The sequence below is a fragment of the Schistocerca gregaria genome, chromosome 5 (genome assembly GCF_023897955.1).
Source record: "Schistocerca gregaria isolate iqSchGreg1 chromosome 5, iqSchGreg1.2, whole genome shotgun sequence".
Taxonomy (NCBI): Eukaryota; Metazoa; Arthropoda; class Insecta; order Orthoptera; family Acrididae; genus Schistocerca; species Schistocerca gregaria.
Window position 1 is genome coordinate 486,359,011 of NC_064924.1, and position 20,278 is coordinate 486,379,288.

The 20,278-nt window shown below is 40.7% G+C and overlaps 1 protein-coding gene across 1 annotated transcript; it reads right to left on the reverse strand.

Annotated features, from left to right (window-relative positions):
- Positions 1-1,763: 1,763 nt before the first annotated feature.
- On the reverse strand, positions 1,764-19,860 carry LOC126272126 (peroxiredoxin-6-like). The gene is made up of 4 exons (XM_049974727.1): positions 19,721-19,860; positions 10,122-10,278; positions 8,835-9,052; positions 1,764-2,057 (listed from the first exon to the last, which is right to left on the reverse strand). The coding sequence occupies exons 1-4, from the start codon at positions 19,801-19,803 to the stop codon at positions 1,853-1,855; spliced, it is 663 nt and encodes a 220-aa protein (XP_049830684.1). The 5' UTR covers positions 19,804-19,860; the 3' UTR covers positions 1,764-1,852.
- Between the last annotated feature and the right edge of the window lie 418 nt (positions 19,861-20,278).

Here is a 20,278-nt window from a genome sequence, read left to right on the forward strand (position 1 = left end):
AACATATGATTATTATCAGTGTGTGACTCATCCTCATAGATGCTCATTAATAATCTTAATTCATCATGTAGTTTCAATATGTGAGTAAAATGGACTTAACTCTAAACCATAGCAAAGTGAACGTCTCGTTGCTTTACCATCACTCCTAGAGTAAGTTAGTGCCAAATAACTTCCATCTTGCAATTACTTTTTGGACAATTACTTAATCAATAGGAAATTACTTCACTAGCTATGTTTTCTGTATCCTTATTATGCAGTCAGTAATTTCTGGTTTGCTGCTTCCTAAGGTGTAGTTAATTTTACTAAAGAATTTTTATTTTGCTGAAGAATTTTATATTTGAAATTTTGTAGTTCTATGTACTGTAAAAATATCAACCTCGCTAATATACCTTTCTGGATCTTTGACCTGTACTACATTAAACTACTCAGTCTCCTGATTATAGACATGTGTTGGTTTTATGTGATGGAAGCAGTTTTAATTTCATTGTGTATAAATGTAATAATGAATACTGTTGAAATTCAGCTCAAGAAAACAAGAATGTGATTAATTAATATTTAAGAACGCATATGCACTGCTGTGAGGTACTAGTGACTTTTTGTTAATTATGTTCTTGATGAAAATTAAAGTAAAATGAATTGTATGAAAAAGGCATATTTAAATATCAATACATTACAGTGTAGATTACATATACAAGTATGAGACAAGATGGAGTGACAGCTGTTTAATAGTATTGTTAGCAGTATCAAGTAAAGTATTTAGCGATTTGGACCATTAATAACACTTGCCATACAGTGACTGTAAATTGTTAAGAGCTGGTAAAAGCCTTCTTTATGTCTCTGGCGTGATTTTTTAATAAGTATTGTATGGCAACAAATCTTAAATTGTGTTACAGATCAGATAATCATCCACCAATATGCAGATTATTCAATATATGCCAGTAAAAGACAAATGCTGTAGCATATGGGATATTTTACCAGTAGAAACTTTTATTAGGAAATGCGGATTTATTGAAATGATGTAATTCCAGCAGTAATTGAATAGTGAACATCAGAATATTATTACAACTCCCTCCACAAAACACACCTCCTCATGATAGTCTATTAAATACCTAGGCACTACACTGCAAATATTATTACAGCTCCCTACACACAACGCACCTCCTCATGGTAGTCTATATACTGAGTAGAGTTTCGTAACTACCCTCGCCGCAACCCTTCCAAAATGAGGTAGTAGAAATTATGTCCACTTAATGATTCATGTCCATGTTAGGTAATGCATAGGTTGGTAGAATAATTGTAAAAATGGATTTTCAGATTGCACCAGGAACGTTACCCAGGTTGATGGCATGAGGTGGAAGAATGCTGCACCTCATCATATAGTGTTGATAACAGAGAAACGTTTTATGTCTTTTACAACCTGTAAGAATTCATATGGCTGTGCTGGGGCGACAATTTTTCATATCACTGAAGCTGACTCGCACTTACATATTGATGTGAGTCTGTAATGGAATATATTGCTACAATGTATGTGTCAGTTCTCATGAAAATAAGAAATAAATAAACTGGTTCACCGGTGGTGCTGTAGGTGGTACTGTATGAAAACATTGACAAAAATGGTCATTGATTTCGTTCCAGTATTTGAACAAATTATAAACACTTCCAATGACTGAAGATCAAAGTGATTATCCACCCAGATCGCAGTTTTGAACTTATGAAAGTCTCATCCAGATGCAATAGGGAGGCCTCAAAAGAGAAAATCAACATTTTATAGAGAAAACGAGAATTTTTATTATGATATTACAATGAAATACAAAAACTGTATGATGATATTGGTGACGAAATATTGAACATCTCAGTAGTCTGTGGTGGTGCGCACGTAGTTGTTTCCGGAGGGCATGGAGACGCGCTCGACGCCGCCGGGGAAGAGCTTGGGCAGGTCTTGGTCGGGCACGTGGGGCAGGATCATCACCTTGGTGCCGGGCGTCCAGTTGGCGGGGGTGGCCACCACCTTCAGCCGGTCCGTCAGCTGCAGGGAGTCGATCACGCGCAGCAGCTCACTGAAACACCAGGAAATACATAGAGGGAGACACTCTTCACATTGACAGCTAAGATACAAACCTTGTGAGAAAGAATAAAAGTATGATGGTCATAGAGTAACTACGCGTGAAGTTTAAATGGATTGTAAATCGTGATCTGGAGAAGTATGTGCAAAGTAAGTGGATTAGGAACAGAAGGACCACCGTGGTTGGCAAAGAAATTCCGTAAAAGCTGAGGAAGTAAAGGCTGTTGCACTCTCGGTTCGAAAGAGAACGCGTCAAAGGCGACAGGCAAAGTAAGTAGTAATTTGTGCGGCTGTAAGAAGGTCCACGTCCGCAGCATATACCTGCCACCGTCATACCTTCGCAAAAGATCTTGCCAAAAACCCGAGAAAATTCTGATCCTGCGTAAAACTGATATGTAGGTCCAAGGATCCTATCCAGTCACTCGTTGATCAGTTTGGTGGTAGAGTAGAAGTTAGCAATGGGAAAGTTGGAAGTTTAAATTTCACATTTAGGAAAGCGTCACGCCGGAGGATCGTACTAAATACCTTTGTCTGGTGATCACACGGACTCACATATGGAGAACACAGTAAAAACATCCCTGGAAAAGAGAAACAACTGAAAGAGTTGAAAGCAAATAAGTCTACAGGTCCAGATGGAATCACAGTTCGGTTTTACAGAGAGTACTCTACAGCACTAGCCCCTTAAGCAACATTTATCGCGAATCTCTCTCTCAGTTCAAAGACACAACCGACTGGAAAAAGTGCAGATGACTCCTGTATACAAGAAGAGCAAAAGAAATACCAGAAAAAATTGCGAACCCTTATCTTTAACATCCCATTGCTGCAGAATTCTTGACCACATTTTCAGTTTGAATAAAATAAATTTCCTGGAGATGGAAAAGCTTCTGTCGACAAATCAGCAAGGTTTTAGAAATTATCGCTCATGCGAAACTCAGCTTACGCTTTTGTCACATGTTATCCTACGAACCACGGATGAAGGTCAACTGGCAGATTCCATATTCCTGGATTTCTGAAAAGCACTTGTCACGGTGCCCCGCTACAGACTGTTAATGAAGGTACACTCTTTTGACACAAAACCTGGCTGGCGGCCGGTCACCGCGGAGTTTAGGGACAAAAAAACTGACCACGCTGATAATACTTAAAGTCTGGCTATCTCCACAACCTGGCAACACTGTAGGCTACGGTAGTTCCTGGAGGAAATCTTCTGTTCGAGTTGTTACGCTATGTCTACGCCCGTGGCTGCCGCTTATATTTTATATCAAAGAATATCTCGGAAGCCTAAGTAACAGAACGCAGTTGGTTGTCCTCGACAGCGAGTGTTCAGCAGAGACGAAGATGTCTTCCGGAGTGCCCCAGGGTAGTGTGATAGGGCTGTTGTTATTTTCTATATACGTAAATGACCTGTGGATGGGGTAAGAGCAATTTGCGATTGTTTCCTGATGACGCTCTGGTGTACGGAAAGGTGTCGTCATTGAAAGACTATAGGTGGATACAAGATAATATAGACAAAATTCCTAGTCGATGTGACGAATGGCAGCTGGCTCTAAATGTAGAAAAATGTCAGTTAATGAAAATGAGAAGAAAAAACAAACCCACAACGTTCGAGTACACCATTAGTAGTGTCCTGCTTAAGACACTTGCAAAGATAATGGAATGAGCTCGTAAGGATTGCAGTAGGGAAGGATAGTGGTTGAAGGCGGTTTACTGGGAGAATTTTAGGGAAGTTTGCTTCATCTGTAAAGGAGACCGAAAATAGGACACTAGTGCGACCCATTCTTCAGTATTGCTCGAATAATTGGGATTTATACCAGGTGGGATTGAAAGAAGATATCGAAGCAGTTCTGAGGCGGTCTGTTAGATTAGTGACCAGTAGGTCTGAACAACGCGCAGGCATCATGGAGGTGCTTCGGCAACTCAAACGAGAGTCCCTGCAGGGAAGGCTATGTTCTTTCCCAGGGAAGATGGGTGACCATCCGGGCCGCCATGCGCTGTTGCCATTTTTCGGCGTGCACTCAGCCTCGTGATACCAATTGAGGAACTACTCGCCCAAATAATAGCTGCTCCGGTCAAAGCAAAGAATCCCGATGGGCCACTTGTGACCTGAAGACGGAGTGCTTTCAACGAACATTTCGCGTAAGAACCAGGAAGATAATAGAAATTAGGGCTTATACAGAGCAATGAAGATGGTCGCTTTTCCCTGCTCTGTATGCGAGTGGAACAGGTAAGGAATTAAGTTATGGTACTGGATACCCTTCCCCATGCACCGTATGGTAGCTTGCAGAGAACGTGTGTGGATGTGGACATTTCTATAAATGCAGTTTAGGTATCATTTGAAATGTATTATCAACTACTGACTGCACTTTCACTTTAGTTAAAGTTTTGGGGTAGCAGTACTGCATGTATCATACATTCTATTAAAGTGAGAAAGGAAGTCTCCAGTTGAGCAGTAGACAACTATTTCAACTGGAGATACCCTCACATGGCTACAGGAGTGAACACATAACGCATTCAGGACCATTTCCGAACATACTCGTTTTAGTGATCCAGCCACAACATTGCATGGTTATACTGACTTCGAAATGGTGCATTCACAGGTCAACGTTGATGTGTCCCTGTACTCCTTCACCATGTGCGTCTTTTTATGAGTGCATTCGCCCCAGACTTCATTTTTATGTATGTCCGTTCGAACCGTGCAGGCTTTTGGAACGAGGGGATATTCGGCGAATGGACTGACCTGCCCCATCCTTCGACTTAAATGCCGTCGAGCACATGTGAAATGCTCTGGGGGTAAGTATTTCAGCATGTCCACCCTCACCAATGAGCATCCAAAAGTTGTCAACCACATTGATGGAGGACTGGAACATCGTACTTCAAGGACTCCTTACCAACATTGTGGCCGGCATGCGAGCACGTTACAGAGCATGTATTGCTGTCCATGGTGAACACGCACCCTGTTAAGAACAACGTTCCGCCTTCTGTAATGTCCAGAGGATCAACATGGAGTGCAGTGACTTCTGTGTAATTATTGACTTTTAATGAAAAGTGTCATTTCTACTTGCATCATCGAGTATTTCTTACTATTACCTTCTGCACTATACTGTAACAGGTGTTTCTGTCTGTGGTCCAAGTTTCCCCGAGATATGTTATTTGTCAGTGACACATCATGCGAAAGTTACATTCTACGTTAAGGTCTGCAAAACAGTCTGTAATTCTCACAAAAATAAATTGTTATTTTACTAGTGTAATTACCTGAGTCACATACACGCAATTAAAATTAAATTTAACTGACAAAAAGATCACTTCCTGTCTTATATACATTGAAATATTTTGATTTTGGTATATCATAAATTTCTTGAGGGTATAATGTGTCTTGAACAACTACTTCTGGTCATCTGGAACCATTCTAAAACATATAGGTGCACAAGTGTGATAGTACCATCATGAAAACTATATATTTCCAATAAGTTCAAACAATAAATACTCACTGAATTTTTTTCAGTAATCAAAATTTTCGGACTATAATAGTGTTGTACATTATTCAACTTTCAAATGTTAGTAGCAGGATACGTCATTTTGCACCTACATATGTGCTTTTGATATAATATATTCCATGTCAACTTGACAATGCTCATGTGGTCAAAGGGAGCTCTTAAATGAAAGTCATATACTCTAGCAATGCATTGTGGTCCAATATAAAACTATTTTTCCAGTATTCTGGAACTTAGAATACTTTTCTTAGAAACATTTTCAGTAATATCACCTTTTCATCTACGATAAGAAAAAAATGTGAATCAATAACACTGTAGTGCAAGATGTTGCTGTAGTTTAAAATGAACAGGCACATCTTCCTTTCATTCCTTTATGTTAAGTTTCAATTATTTGTGTATGAGATAATTAGATAATTATATAAGAAAAATTATTTTTTTTAATAAAGCAGTTTCTTATATTATGAAATCTACAATTTCTAGCATGTATCTCTCCATTTCTCTTGGAGAAAATCTTAATTTTGAATAGTTTTCACATTTAAAATCCAAGCTGTGTTATCGTATGTTGTAGGTGGCAATGCACACAGTGAACTTTATTCTTTACACAAAGCTCCGCATGAATAACTTGAATGTCCTACATGGTTCACCAAAGTCTATTTTTACTCTTCTATTTATTTCCTTGTCCATCCAGTCCTGCTTCACTGCAATAATTATAGCAGCTGATCAACTGGTTGTACCATTCCAGTATTAATTTGTGTTATTTTATCTCCAGTGTGTTAATTGTACATTATTTGAGCCATAATGTGATTAGTTTTCTGGCATACTTCCAAGTTAACTTATTAAGTTCTGTTCATTGTTGAAGCTCTAGCAAACAGTTGAATGTCATCATCGAATCAAAGGTCGGTCAATTATGTTCCAGTGACCGATATTTTTCTTAGTTTCGTCAGTTTAAGGATCTGAAAGCTGCTTCTACTGCTACTGAGATTAGTGTGGGGTCATGGACTCCTCTTGTCTTACTTCTCTTTCAGTTCTAAATTTCCACTAGCCTGATAACGTGTGGTGAAATCTGCAGAGTTTATGCACACTTATTATTCTGTATACTAGTGTTGTTTGAATTAATTATTTGCTTCTAAATGACTATAAGTACAAATACAACTGAAAATGACTCAAAAGCTTTTTCAAAACTCTATGGATGACAGGCCAAGTGGTAATTTTTACTCAATCATACAGTTTATTATTTCGTTAGGAACTCGCTAGTGATCTTTTGCGTTCTGTGCACTTCTGAAGCCAGCATATTGATTTGATTCACTAAACTCCAATGTTTTTCCTATACTATAATTACATTTAAAGAATTCTAAATGGCGACTAGTTAAGACTAAGTGTCAGCTGATCATGATATCATGTATGTGGCAAATGAGTCTGTAATGTACATATGTAATCAGAATGATACGCAGGCCCACACTAAAGTTATTACTGCTTTCATTATTTGGTAACTTGCATGGCCTTTTGCCAATGGAGGTACAACATCTGACGAAATTAGTATCAATGTCCTCATGGATACATCCCATACATAACAAAAACCTATACATTTTTTAACATGATCAGATAATGACCTTAAAAAAGGCACTTTTTTATTGAGGCAGTGCTTTACGCGTGCAAGACATTTTTACATCACATTTAAACAATCATAAATGGAAGTAGCAATTAAAGGAACATAAAACTAACTTGTGTGTGTGTGTGTGTGTGTGTGTGTGAGAGAGAGAGAGAGAGAGAGAGAGAGAGAGAGAGAGATTGTGTCTGTGTGTGATGTCAGTTTAGGAATAACTAACTGAAATAATAGTAACCGTAATAGGAATGCTGCCATCACCACCGCTAACAATAACAATAATTCCAGTAGATTCCAATGTATTTAAGGGTGTACAAAAGTGAGATACTGTGATAAAGAGAGAGAAAATCAGGTAGACTGCACCAGCTAGAGATTTCAGCAGGAAATGAGAAAGGTTGATGGGAGATAATGATACTTTGTGGTGATGCAATGGCTACATGCAAAAACAAAGGCAGACGTTATTTGTTGTTTTGTAGATAGGTCATTAACTTTCGCTTGAAGCTGGAAATGTTCATTTATGAGATAACGACGAAACTCATTCTAAAACCAGGTTCCTGCTGCTGAAAAGGCGTTGCAGAAGACAGCTGCCTATTGTTGTGTGTCAGAAAGGATATAACTTTGACTGGAATGGATTTCTGTGTTTTGTTTCCAGATAAGAGCGTTAGGATCGAGTAGGGAGACGATCGTCTATATGAGTGACCACACGGTAACCGCTACAGAGCGTAAGGAAATTTTTGGGCTTGTCTGCACGAGAACTGTGCATAATATGGTAAAATATGGTAAAGATGACAAACATCACAACTATATCGTTGCAGATGCTTATTCCCAACTCTAAAGCGTCGTAATATCACATGAGAAAAATCTTGCAGGATAAAATTGTTGTACATTAAACAGAAAGCAAAGCATTTATAGATGTTTCATTTTAAGTTCCAAGTTCTTTTTAAATTTTTTAAGGCGTGGAGATATGCTGATGCCTTCTCTCAAACTGCAGATGTGTGTTCAGCTCTGTATAGGTTTTCATCGATTATCAATCCTGAATCCTTCACTCAGGGACAAAAATGTGTGTTTATCCCCTTCACAATAAAAGACGGCATATATTCCTGAATGTAGGGCTGATGAGCCCAGAATAGCTTACCACGACTGTTTGGATTTATTGAGTGTTAACGCATATTCTCTGACGTTTTGGATAATGTGCATAGGTCAGCAATGACATTCTCAAGAGCTGTCGTCGAGATAATTAATTTACAGTTAAATATCATTGGGAGCTATCAGCATACACTTTGTATTTACAGTGGAACAGAACTGATGACAATAATTTGGCATACAATCAGAAGAATATCACACCTAATACTGAGCCCTGTGGGACACCTTGCACTAGCAGTCCAACGCAACTTCATGGTCCCAAACATGCCTTTATTTGCGACGACAGTTAATAACGAAACGAGAAAAAGACTTAGGCTGCTAAGTTAGGCAAGTAACATTTGGAAGTGAACAGTGTCTGAAGCTTTGTTAAAATCTAAATCATGATAGTCGTCTCATGCCTTTAGGCTAATCACATGACTTGTACTGTTCATTATAAAGCTTTGCGCAGCCACAGGTGAAAACATCTCACTCACTCTTACTGATGAATGTACCCCGTAATGCATGTAGGTTACGTAAATAGATGAGTAGCGACACTCACTCGACGTTGCGGCCGCAGGACGCTGGGTACACCATGGAGAGGCGCAGCCGGTTGTCCGGCCCGATGACGTACATGGCCCTCACCGTCATCGCCTTCTCCACGTTGTCCTTGTCGCGCTCGTCGATCATGTCCAGCTTGACGGCCAGCTCGCGCGTCTCGTCGGACACGATGGGGTACGGGAAGTCGCCGGGAATGTCCTTGCAGTACGACTTGATGTCCTGTGGACAGATTCGTCATATTTTTTTTTACATTTCTTATTAGCTATATTCTCAAATAGACAATAGTTGAAAACTCAGCTGTTCAAAAAAACGTATTTATATAGTCGGGTGATTATATGTCGAAACAGATGTGTAATCCACTCTCTCTGTAACAAACTTCTGAGTGAGTAATGTTCATCACTTTTTCTTTTTCAACCGCAGCAGTATTTCCGAAAACCTCCATTAGTCTCAAATCATAATCAGTTATCTGAACTACTCACATAAATAAATAAAGATTAATTCAACAAACTAATACCTAAAACATGAATGTATATAAAACCTCATACGGAATTTTAGTTATTTTATTTCAAGTAATGAACACTGGTTTCCCAAAAACATTTCTCTTACGATTCCAGTGAATGAAATAATGCAAAATATAGTAACTACTTGAGTTAGCTATTTTTCTTATAACAATCTGACGTTACCAATACATTCTAGCATACCCATTAAATGGCACTTCTATTTTAAATTTCCTGCAATATATCCACCCATATCTTCAAAATTTCTCTGTGTTTACAGTGTCTTGCTGATAGAACATATTCACAGTTAGCATTACATTTCTACCAATAAAAATTGGAAATGCTTTTTTTTATTTTAGATCTTGAAAGCATGGACGTTTATGAAGAATAAACAATTACTTTTCAACATTATGTGTTATTTGCATCGTCGTTACTACTATGCTCGTCTTGGCAACCCTACTTGTATCATCTGCAAAAAGAACTAATTCTGGTTCTAATTCATACAAAATTAATAATTCACATCGATCAAGAACAACAGTGAATCTACAAAAAAATCCGGCGGACGATAAGATAACCACCTGTTAATTACTTCAACTGTAAAATGTACCTCTCCGCATATTTTTGATAGAATATAACTAAACATGGTGTGTGGTGTACCACGTATTTATAAAAACGTTGTTTGTCTAGAGCAATAAGATTATTGAGAACTGTGTCACTGAAAGAGACATCTTAGAAGCCCCTCAATCTGCTATTCGTTTACAACCAGAAAAAAAATCATTTGGCTGACTCACGTTGACCCAGTCGACGTGGTCCTTGAGCTTGTCGCAGGAGAGCGCCAGCAGCTTGACTCCTCGCTTCTGGAACTCCGGGTTGTGGACGGCGATGCGGCCCAGCTCTGTGGTACACACTGGCGTGAAGTCTGCCGGGTGGGAGAACAGAACGCACCATCTGCGGAACGAGAATCACGTCAGCAATAAGTCGCAAAACATGACGACCAATTCCATCGGTCTGGGATCGAAAATCAAAAATGCGAAGAAAACAGTAAATATTATTCTTCAGTACGAGAATTACACATACGAATTTCACAGAGCCTTCGAAGTAAACAAACAAAGTAGTTTAGTTTTATTTATTATTATGTGATTACCCAGCATTTCTTGGTCACTCATTTATCTGACACTTACGTTGGCTGGTAGAAAGGAATCGGTAGTGTCTATGGTGTAAAAATTAACTTTAAACTGTAGAAGTCAGAAAAAGTTATTTTTTTACGAATCAATCGAAATATTAATACTCTCTAAGACCAAAAATACGATGCAGTACGAGTATATGATCAAACTGGGACGAAAGGTATAATGTGCATGTAAAGCCTAAGAAATGATTACATTTTCAGAAAAACTGGACGAGATAAAGTGCTTAACAAATTGACCAAGACAATAACGCGATGGTCCACCTCCAGCCCTTGTAGAAGCAGTTATTCTGTTTGGCTGTCCTCCTGACGGAAATCCTGGCAAACTCTGGCCAAATCGTAAGAATGCCGAGCTAATTGGAGGGCCATACCCATAATGCTCTAATGTTCTAATCGTCTGTAATTGGGTAGAGATTCGGCAACCTTGTTGGCCAAGGTAGCGTTTTGCAAGCACGAAGAGAAAGCAGTAGAAACTCTCGCCGCATGCGGACGGGCATCATCTTGCTGAAATGTAAGCCCAGAATAGGTTGCCATGAAGCGCTAGCAAACGAGGCCTAAAATACCGTGACGAACCTCTGTCCTGTAAGGGTGTCGCAGATGACTACCAGAGGCGTCTCCAGACATATCTTCACTGGTCAGCATGGCTCTACACCAGTCAATGAGATTCCAGGCCGAAGATATGTACGCAGACGCCCGGGACAGCTGAGGGATATCAACCTGACTGCGCCCAACATACAGCCCAAAAACCAGGAATGATGGTCCGGGTTGCCATTTCTTTTCAGAGCAGGAACCCTCTAGTTGTCATCCGTGGCACCTCTACAGCACAGCGGTACCTCGACAATATTCTACTCCCCGTTTTGCTGCCCTTCATGGACAGCCATCTCGGGCTTACATTTCAGCACGATAATGGCCGCCCGCACACGGCGAAAGTTTCTACTAGCGATCTTCGTGCTTGCCAACCCTACATTGACCAGAAAGGTTGCTGGATGTCTTCCCGTTGAAAACGTTTGAAGCTTTATGGGCAGGCCCAGATCGGGATTTTGACGATCTAACGCGCGAATTAGACATAATTTGACACTCTCTTCCTAGGGAGGGAGGACCTCCAACAACTCTGCAATCATTACCAAGCTGAATAACGGCTTGCACAAGGGGCCGAGGTGGGCCAAAGCATTATTGACTTGCTCAATTTGTGAGCGTCTTTCTGCTGAATAAATCATCCAATTTTGCTGACATTGTAATCATTTGTTTGTCTATATATATAATCCCATTCGGACAATTCATTTGTGTTGCGTCGTTTATTTTTGTCTTAGAGTGTGTAACAATAACGGGAATATATAGGGTCGTGAAAGAGGAATAGTGACTTGCTCAATTTGTAAGAGTCTTTCTGCTTAATAAATCATCCAATTTTGCTGACATTGTAATCATTTGTTTGTCTATATATATATATATATATATATATATATATATATATATAGACAAACAAATGATTACAATGTCAGCAAATTTGTCTATATATATATATATATATATATATATATATATATATATATATATATATATATATATATATATAGACAAACAAATGATTACAATGTCAGCAAAATTGGATGATTTATTAAGCAGAAAGACTCTTACAAATTGAGCAAGTCACTATTCCTCTTTCACGACCCTATATATTCCCGTTATTGTTACACACTCTAAGACAAAAATAAACGACGCAACACAAATGAATTGTCCGAATGGGATTATATATATATATAGTGAATATTTTAGGAAGTGATAGCGGGAGACTAACTCGAATAACATATTCCATATAACAAGAACAACATTTTTATTAGTTACAGATACACAGCTGGTTACAGAGATAAGTTTTCATTTCGCGTGTTGGGATTTCATTTTCTTGGGTTTGTTTGCCGATTGCCATTTTCCTTTTTAAACTGAAGATATAAAGCAGTGTTTCAGTGTACACTACTACTCTTTTTAGATTTTGATTGTGATTTATTGGCCAACGCTACTGTACGAGTAAAATGTTCTTAGGTTTACAGCCGCGTCAAGTGGTTAAAATGTCACCAACTTTCGAACAAGCACTTTTTAGCAATTGTCAAGCAGAATGACTGCTGATGGGCTGCTGGTACCCCTCCAAATGCCGGCTGTGACATCACCGGTGCTCACGGCATCGTCATACATACGCAGACTCTGGGTGTGCTGCATCCGCATCAAAATCGCGATGGCTGGATCCCGAGCTCTGCTGACCTGCAGACCGTATCCTTTGCTAAGCATGCTATCAGTGATTGTTATTTCTGTGGCTTCTTTAATCACACAATCCCAAAAGCCTTTAATGCTAGCCACGACGAAGTTTACGTCAAATCTGACGAAACGTGTTACGTGACACTCACTAAAAAAGTTTCTAGGTGACATTCCCCCCCCCCCCTCCAAAAAAAAAACTAACGTTATCCACTAGTCCTACCTAGTAATGTTCCCGCACTGCGCAGTAGTACTCCAGAAGAATACGGATAACTGCAGTGCACGCAGTTTCTCTGGTAGATTTGTTGCATCTTCTAAGTGTTCTTGCCAAGGAAAAGTAGTCTCTGATTCGCCTTCCTCACAACATTTTTTATGTGGTCGTTCCAAATTAAGTTGTTTGTTATTGTAATTCCTAGGTATACAGTGGAATCGACAAACTTTAAACTTCAGTGTTTCATCATGTAACCGAAATTTAACAGATTCCTTTTAGTACTCATGTGGAGGACCTAACACTTTGCAGTGTTTAGAGCCGATATCTTGCCTAAATGATTTTGCAACTGGTTTTGATCTTTACTGCACGGTAGGCGACAGCATCATCTCCGAACAGTCCATAAGAACCCATCAAAAAGTTTCCGTTTGAGGTCGTTGCTACACGCAACGTGGCGCGTATAGGATGCAGGTATATAAACAGCAAAACGTAGGGAAGTGATAACTGTGGCAGAGTCTCTCCGGCATGCGTGCAATGCAAGCGGGAATATCAACTATGACGACATTATTAAAATGGTTCAAATGGCTCTGAGCACTATGGGACTTAACTTCTGAGGTCATCAGTCCCCTAGAACTTAGAACTATTTAAACCTAACTAACCTAAGGACATCACACACATCCATGCCCGAGGCAGGATTCGAACCCGCGACCGTAGCAGCAGCGCGGTTCCGGACTGAAGCGCCTAGAACAGCACGGCCACTCCGGCCGGCGACGACATTATTACCCAATGCGTCCAAGCAGGACCAACGTGCTGTTATTCTTTCCTCGGTTGCCGTAGACGAAACACCGATAGATATCCATCGGAGAATGGAGAATGTGTATGGGGCAGCACGTTTATCGAAAGCCACCGTTGTGGAATGTTGCGCCAAGGGGTGCAACTCTTTCATGGGAAAGCAGAAGTTACGCCAACTCAAGCGCTGGACACCCGACCTTTAGTCCTTATCTCTCCACATGCGTTTATCACGCTTGCTGTACTGTAAAACAAGGCCTTGAGGAGCCGACGATTCTGTCGGTTAATGAAATGCAACAAGCAGCTACGAGCTTCTCCACACAGCAGGACACCGTGTTCCACCAAACGGGTGCCTTTAAACCTGGTGCGTCCGTGAGATGGCTGCCCCAACGCTCACGGCGATTTTTCCTGATTGGTATTCCGATCCTGGACTGTACGGCCTTCCAACGGGAACTGTTCGATTGTCTCTTATAAGAGGACCGCTCAGGTTATCTCTTAAATTGCTTATATAGATTCGTAACAGCAGAGAACCTATAATACTTACCAGAAGAACGCCGGAAATCGCTTCTATCTCTGTCAATGACATCCCGTCAATTACTACGAACTGTCACATTTGACTGGAAAACACGAATCCAGTCACACAACTCTGAGACGATACTCCGTACGCACGCAGTCTGATTAGAAGCCGCTTTCAGTAAGGATATCAAAAGCCATTGTGCAAATATAGAAATGTGGAATCAATTTAAGATCCCCTGTCTATAGCACTCATTACTTCGTGCGAATAAAGAGCCAGTTGTGTTTTGCCAACAACGATATTTTCTGAATCCGCTTATTAGCAACCTCAAGGAGCTTCCGACGCTATTCACTCACGATTTATATATATATTCTGAGGACTAACGGCATTGTAGCAGTCCAAAAGCAACTCTTAAAGGTCGATTTTGTCCCATAGTCATCAGGTCTGCTTTTCTTGTTTTTTCCCTCTTAGATAAGTCCATATCGTCTTCTACGCTCTTGGCACCTGTTAGGCGTTACATCGTGATGCGCAAAGATAAACACGTGCAGGCTGAGTACACAAGGAGGGGACGCTCTCCAGTGAAGCTGGCGAACCGGTTACGTAAGAGGTCGACCACGAGCACACCGTCCAAGGCCGCGTCGTATCGCTGTTGTCAGGCGCATTGGCGGGCGTGGCTTAGTAATATTAGGGAGGCGCTCCGTGGCGCTTTTTTATGTAATTTTTCTATGGCTGCTCACTCCCTGCGCTGCCAGCCTCTGCTCCCACTCCACCGCACTAATTTTATACCACTCCATGTCAAAACGAGTTGTGTAAAGAGGGAAAGGAAATCGCCTCAGCCTCCGAAATCGGAAAATTCAGTTAAAATGATAAATGACTTCTTAACTTCAGCCAGTCAGATTGCTTATCTCGGTCTGCATGACTGAATTCTATGTCACTACGCGGAACACAATGGTCAGATGACGTGACGGTACCACAACGCAGATGCAGAGCACACAGCGAGCCAGTCCGTTCCTTTTTACCGTTCAACCTGGATCACACTATTTGTCTTTCATGTACAGAAGAAGCCTGTGGTTGCAGCAAATGAAGTGTTTAGTCTTCCTTCATGGGAAATAATATATTTGATCGGATATTACACTCTTGAGATAAATGGAAGTTCAATGCCACCAATCAATGGTTTTCTCTTGCTTCTTGTTAATGTGTAAATTAACTGTTATGTCATTTTTCACACTGACTGTACGGAAAGCGATGGTTAATTGGGAAACAGCACTATTTCCGGCACAGGAGGAGAGAAACCGCACACCATAATTTTGTATCAACAATGGAGGCAACTACAAAAACATGCTGGAGCACAGTTAGTTCATAAACGAAAAGACTGAGAAATCTTGTTTAAAGACGCGAAGACGTAGCACATGGTACTTCTCTGAAGATAACTAATATTGAAGAATGTAGTTTTTGGTCAATGAACGGCTGAAAGGTCAACAGCCGGCCGCTGTGGCCGAGCGGTTCTAGGCGCTGCAATCTGGAACCGCGCTGCTGCTGCTACGGTCGCAGGTTCGAATCCTGCGTCGGGCATGGATGTGTGTGATGTCCTTAGATTAGTTACGTTTAAGTAGTTCTAAGTTCTAGGGGACTGATGTTAAGTCCCATAGAGCTCAGAGCCATTTGAGCCAAAGGTCAACACATTACGCATGGAATCGATCACCAGTTATTTTCGAAAGAGAAAAGACCTGCTGAACGATCAGTTGTAGTAATAAAAAAGGCGAGAGTGAAACGAGTGTTAAATTTAACAGTTCACTAGTTTGCATATTTTGTACTCATCAATTTTCTAGAAAAGGGAATTTGTAAATAAAAGAGAAATCCACCACTCATTCAGTGTTTGGTAATTTTAATTCTATTTCACTAGCTTCATTTACTATAGAAAAAAGTAGACAAATGTTGTCTATGAGCAATCGCTGAATGAAATATCCACTCCAACCGTATGTTCCAGCTTTTTGACACAAGAGCACAACATACGCATACTTTTACGAATTCGTTTCTTGTATTCAGCTTGCAATTATCAGGGAAATGAAATTATTCTCAGACATGTTTTTGAGGAAAAAAACGACATGCAGGAAACCACGCGTGAAACTGTGTTTTCTCTGCGATATTTCCTTCGAAGAAATATATCCCTGCAATCAACGAGTTAGCAAAGGCTGAAGAAAAAATTTCGGCAACATGTTGGAATTCATCAAGCTCTGCTTTATGTACGAGTAAATAGTACCAGTCCAAACCTCAAATTCTTCTCTTTCTACTTGAAGTAACTGATTTAGGTTATCATAAGCATCATCTGATTAAGATTAATTTAGTCTTAGAACATGAGTCGGTGACGGCTACCTTCGGTAGAACCCGACGACTCCGGACACCGGCACCTCATGTGCTCGTGGCAAATTCGTCTTTGTCAGGTGAAGCTTATGATAACCGAAACCGGCCACCATCACTGGAAAGAAAAGACTCTGCGATTTAGTTTGCTACTGTTGATTTTTATATAGACGTTGAAGATTGGGAACTGCATCATGAAATACGCAGCTGTACTTACTGTGTTGTTTTGACAGCCGATTTAGATCACTGTATGATCATCTTTGAATCATGTTTGCGACAGAGGAACATTATACGAGGATTGGAACTTAAATAGTGGCAACTATTTACTCACAACTGATACAAAAGAGTTACATGTATGCACCTGTTGCTGTCCTTCAAAGTAATCACCAGCGTTGCGTAGAAGCCGTTGCCAGCTTTATGGAAGGCGCAGTATACCGTTAGCAGAGCCTGTTCTGTTGATGGTGTGAATAGAGCGGTCTAAAGTTACGATGATTCTCGTGTACGACTGTAATGATGTTATCCTAACACATTACGTTCCTCCATGGCAGACCGTCAACGCACTTTTCGTTTTTGGAGCATCACCTGCGACCAGCTTTGCGAAAGAAACGGCGACACTTTCTGCCCCAACCATCATTTTGCACAACAATGCGAGGGCGCATACAGCGCAAGCTGTGGCTGCTCTGCTCAGTCGATGGGACTGGAAACTACTATACCATCCACCATGCTCTCCGGACTTAAGTCCTTGTGACTTTTATTTGATTCCCAAGATGAACGACCCACTTCGTGGCATTCGCTTCAGAACTGTTCCACAGATTCGACAGGCAGCAGACCGCTCCATTCGCATCATCAACAGAACAGACTCTGCTAACGGTATACTACGCCTTCCACATCGCTGGCAACGGATTCTACACAACGCTGGTGACTGCTTTGAAATACAGTAACAGGGGCAAACGTGTCACTCTTTTGTATCGGTTGTATAGGTTCCAGTCCTCGTATGTCAAGCGTAGACGATAATAGTACGCAGTGCCGCAAAAAAACATTTTTAAGAAGACATGCATTACGCACAGAACGTTTTTAAGTATACAACCAATATATGGTAATTATAAAACACGCATTTCATTGTCATTTCAGAACTGTTAACAATTAATCAAAATCTTAAAATGCTCCATTTTGGTAAGACCTTTAACTGCAGTTGTCAAATGCACAGTTAAATACGTCTTTGTAAGCATATTCTTTGTATACATGAGTGACAACATGTGTTATGCAGTTATAGACACTGTGTAGAATTATTGTTGCACTTGATACATAGTTGAAGAGTGCAAATTTCAAACGTTTTAAGCTCTATTTTTTCATAAAGCGCGGTTTTATTACTTTCGTGTTCCCAGTGCCACGAATATTTCTAACTTTAATGAACGCACGCGGTTAATGCGTTAAAGATTCTAACACGATGCCACTGAACTTACACAAACACAACAGCCTTATAAAGCATAGTAAACGATAAAAAGTGATGCACAGCTGCTACAGCATTTCTGTCCGAGACGAAGTTGATTCGTGCAACTCGTCTTCTCGTATTCAGCAGCTACATTTGAATAAAGAAATGCTTCCGAATTGGATCTGAGACGCAGATAGACTCTATTACGTATCCTGGACGCAACTGGACGCAAAGATGTTCTTTTTTTGGGGGGGGGGGGCGTTCATTGGCAAAATTAAAGCCCGATTAGAGTTTATGATCGCGTTAGGTGAAAATGGCTCTAATATGCACGCAAGTTCCGTTCTTTCCACTTTTCAATGCCTTGTCTTAGAGGACCAAAGCGAGCAAGTAATGGAAACAATTGGTGTTTTTAGGTCACTAGCTTGGCTCTCAATGCAAACACAAAGGCCAAATTTCATATTGCTTGGACTAATATAAGTATGCTAATTTGCGGGTATTCCAGGCTGAAAAAGTTAAAAATGTTCCTACAAATTCAAATTAAGGAAAAGAAACGACTAAACAGATTTACAACTTCTGGTTTTTTTGTTTATTTAGGAAATGCACAAATGAGGGATTCATGTTTAAACCAGAAATGCAAATATACCTCAGACATAGGTTCTATCACGTTGAGGACGGCCATATAAATGTTTTGAAGAACAAAACTGTAACAAAAACATGTAAAAACAGTAACAGAAAGCGCATATTATTCAGCAGGAAGTACAGCAAAGTCGCAGCCACTTCGGGGGCCAGTTCATAAACCAATGGTGAAAAAAACAGTGTTGGGAATAATTTTACACATAACCTCTACTTACTTACGGCAACTGTATCTCAAAAACTGGTCAAGAAATATACGTAACCTCTTTTATTTGTGTTTCGTGACAGGTTTTCGGTTAAATAACTATCTTCATACCAAATTATTCACGGTGAAGTTACAGAGTTGGCAGTATTGATGATGATATCTGGAGATAGCCAGCGGCATCTGGTCACCAAGAATATATAAGAAGCTATTTGGTCTGTCTACAGATCAATTTTCAATTGCCATAGGCCGACAAGACGAGAATACATTAGACGACCATGTGTGAATGCTTGGGTTAAACAAAGCGTCTCTGGGTTAAACTCAGTGCCTCACGAAATAACGAGGTGTGACACATGGATGATAATTTGTTCATGACGACACTACACACGACACACCAGTCGGTGCTGTTCGACAAGAGCGGCCTATGTGCCGGCACCGGGTTACACCCACTCCCTTTCTCTCTCTCTCTCTCTCTCTCTCTCTCACACACACACACACACACACACACACACACATACACACATATACGCAAATCATATCAAATCAGAGTCATTTACAGTTAAGACACGACACATTCGCATGTCAAGAAGGGAAGCTACCTATATATTTGCACAAGGAAGTCTTTGCACAACAAGTGCCTCAAAACCACCTCGGCTTCTCCCTGTCTACAATGGCCTACAGAAACGTTTAGGCGAGGTTATTGACCTTGTCACAGACTGGAAGGAACATTTTGTAACACTAAAAGACAAGCAGGAGGTTATCATCATAATGTTACAAACAAAACGAAGAGTGGATTCACCACAAAGGGTAGGTAAATAAATACTCACGAGTCCCCTTTCCACTTGTAGAAGTCCAGCGGCCCCTGCGTGGAGGGCGCCGTGAAGTTTGGTACGATACTCTCGAGCTTCATGTTGTAGCTGCGGCAACTGTTGTGCGTCTCTGAACAAGTGACTGGCGGCTGCCGGGCCACCGCGTACTTATATAAGTAGGCGGAGAGGAGTTGGGTGGGAGGAGCGAGAGAGAGGGACAGAGAGAGAGAAGTTTGCAAAGTCAGCAGCGCTCAGCTTTGCTCTCTCACTCGCACAGTCCCGGTCGCTCTCTGTCTCACACCGTGACTCGGCAGCTGCCCAAGTCTGGCCGATAACCAGCAATGTTGGAAGCCGTTATCTGCACTCCAAATACACGCCCACTGCCAGCGTGGAATTCGACGTCCATGCAGTGACGTCTTTCTTTACGACTGGCGTGAATGTAATGTGTAATGATGTCTGTTGTAGTGCAACGTAGATTCAGCAGGTTGTAGCACAGTGAGTAATAAACAGTGTATACACGGTACCCGTCCCCAACATCCGATAAATGTTTCGAAACAAGACTTTTGGCCTGTATTA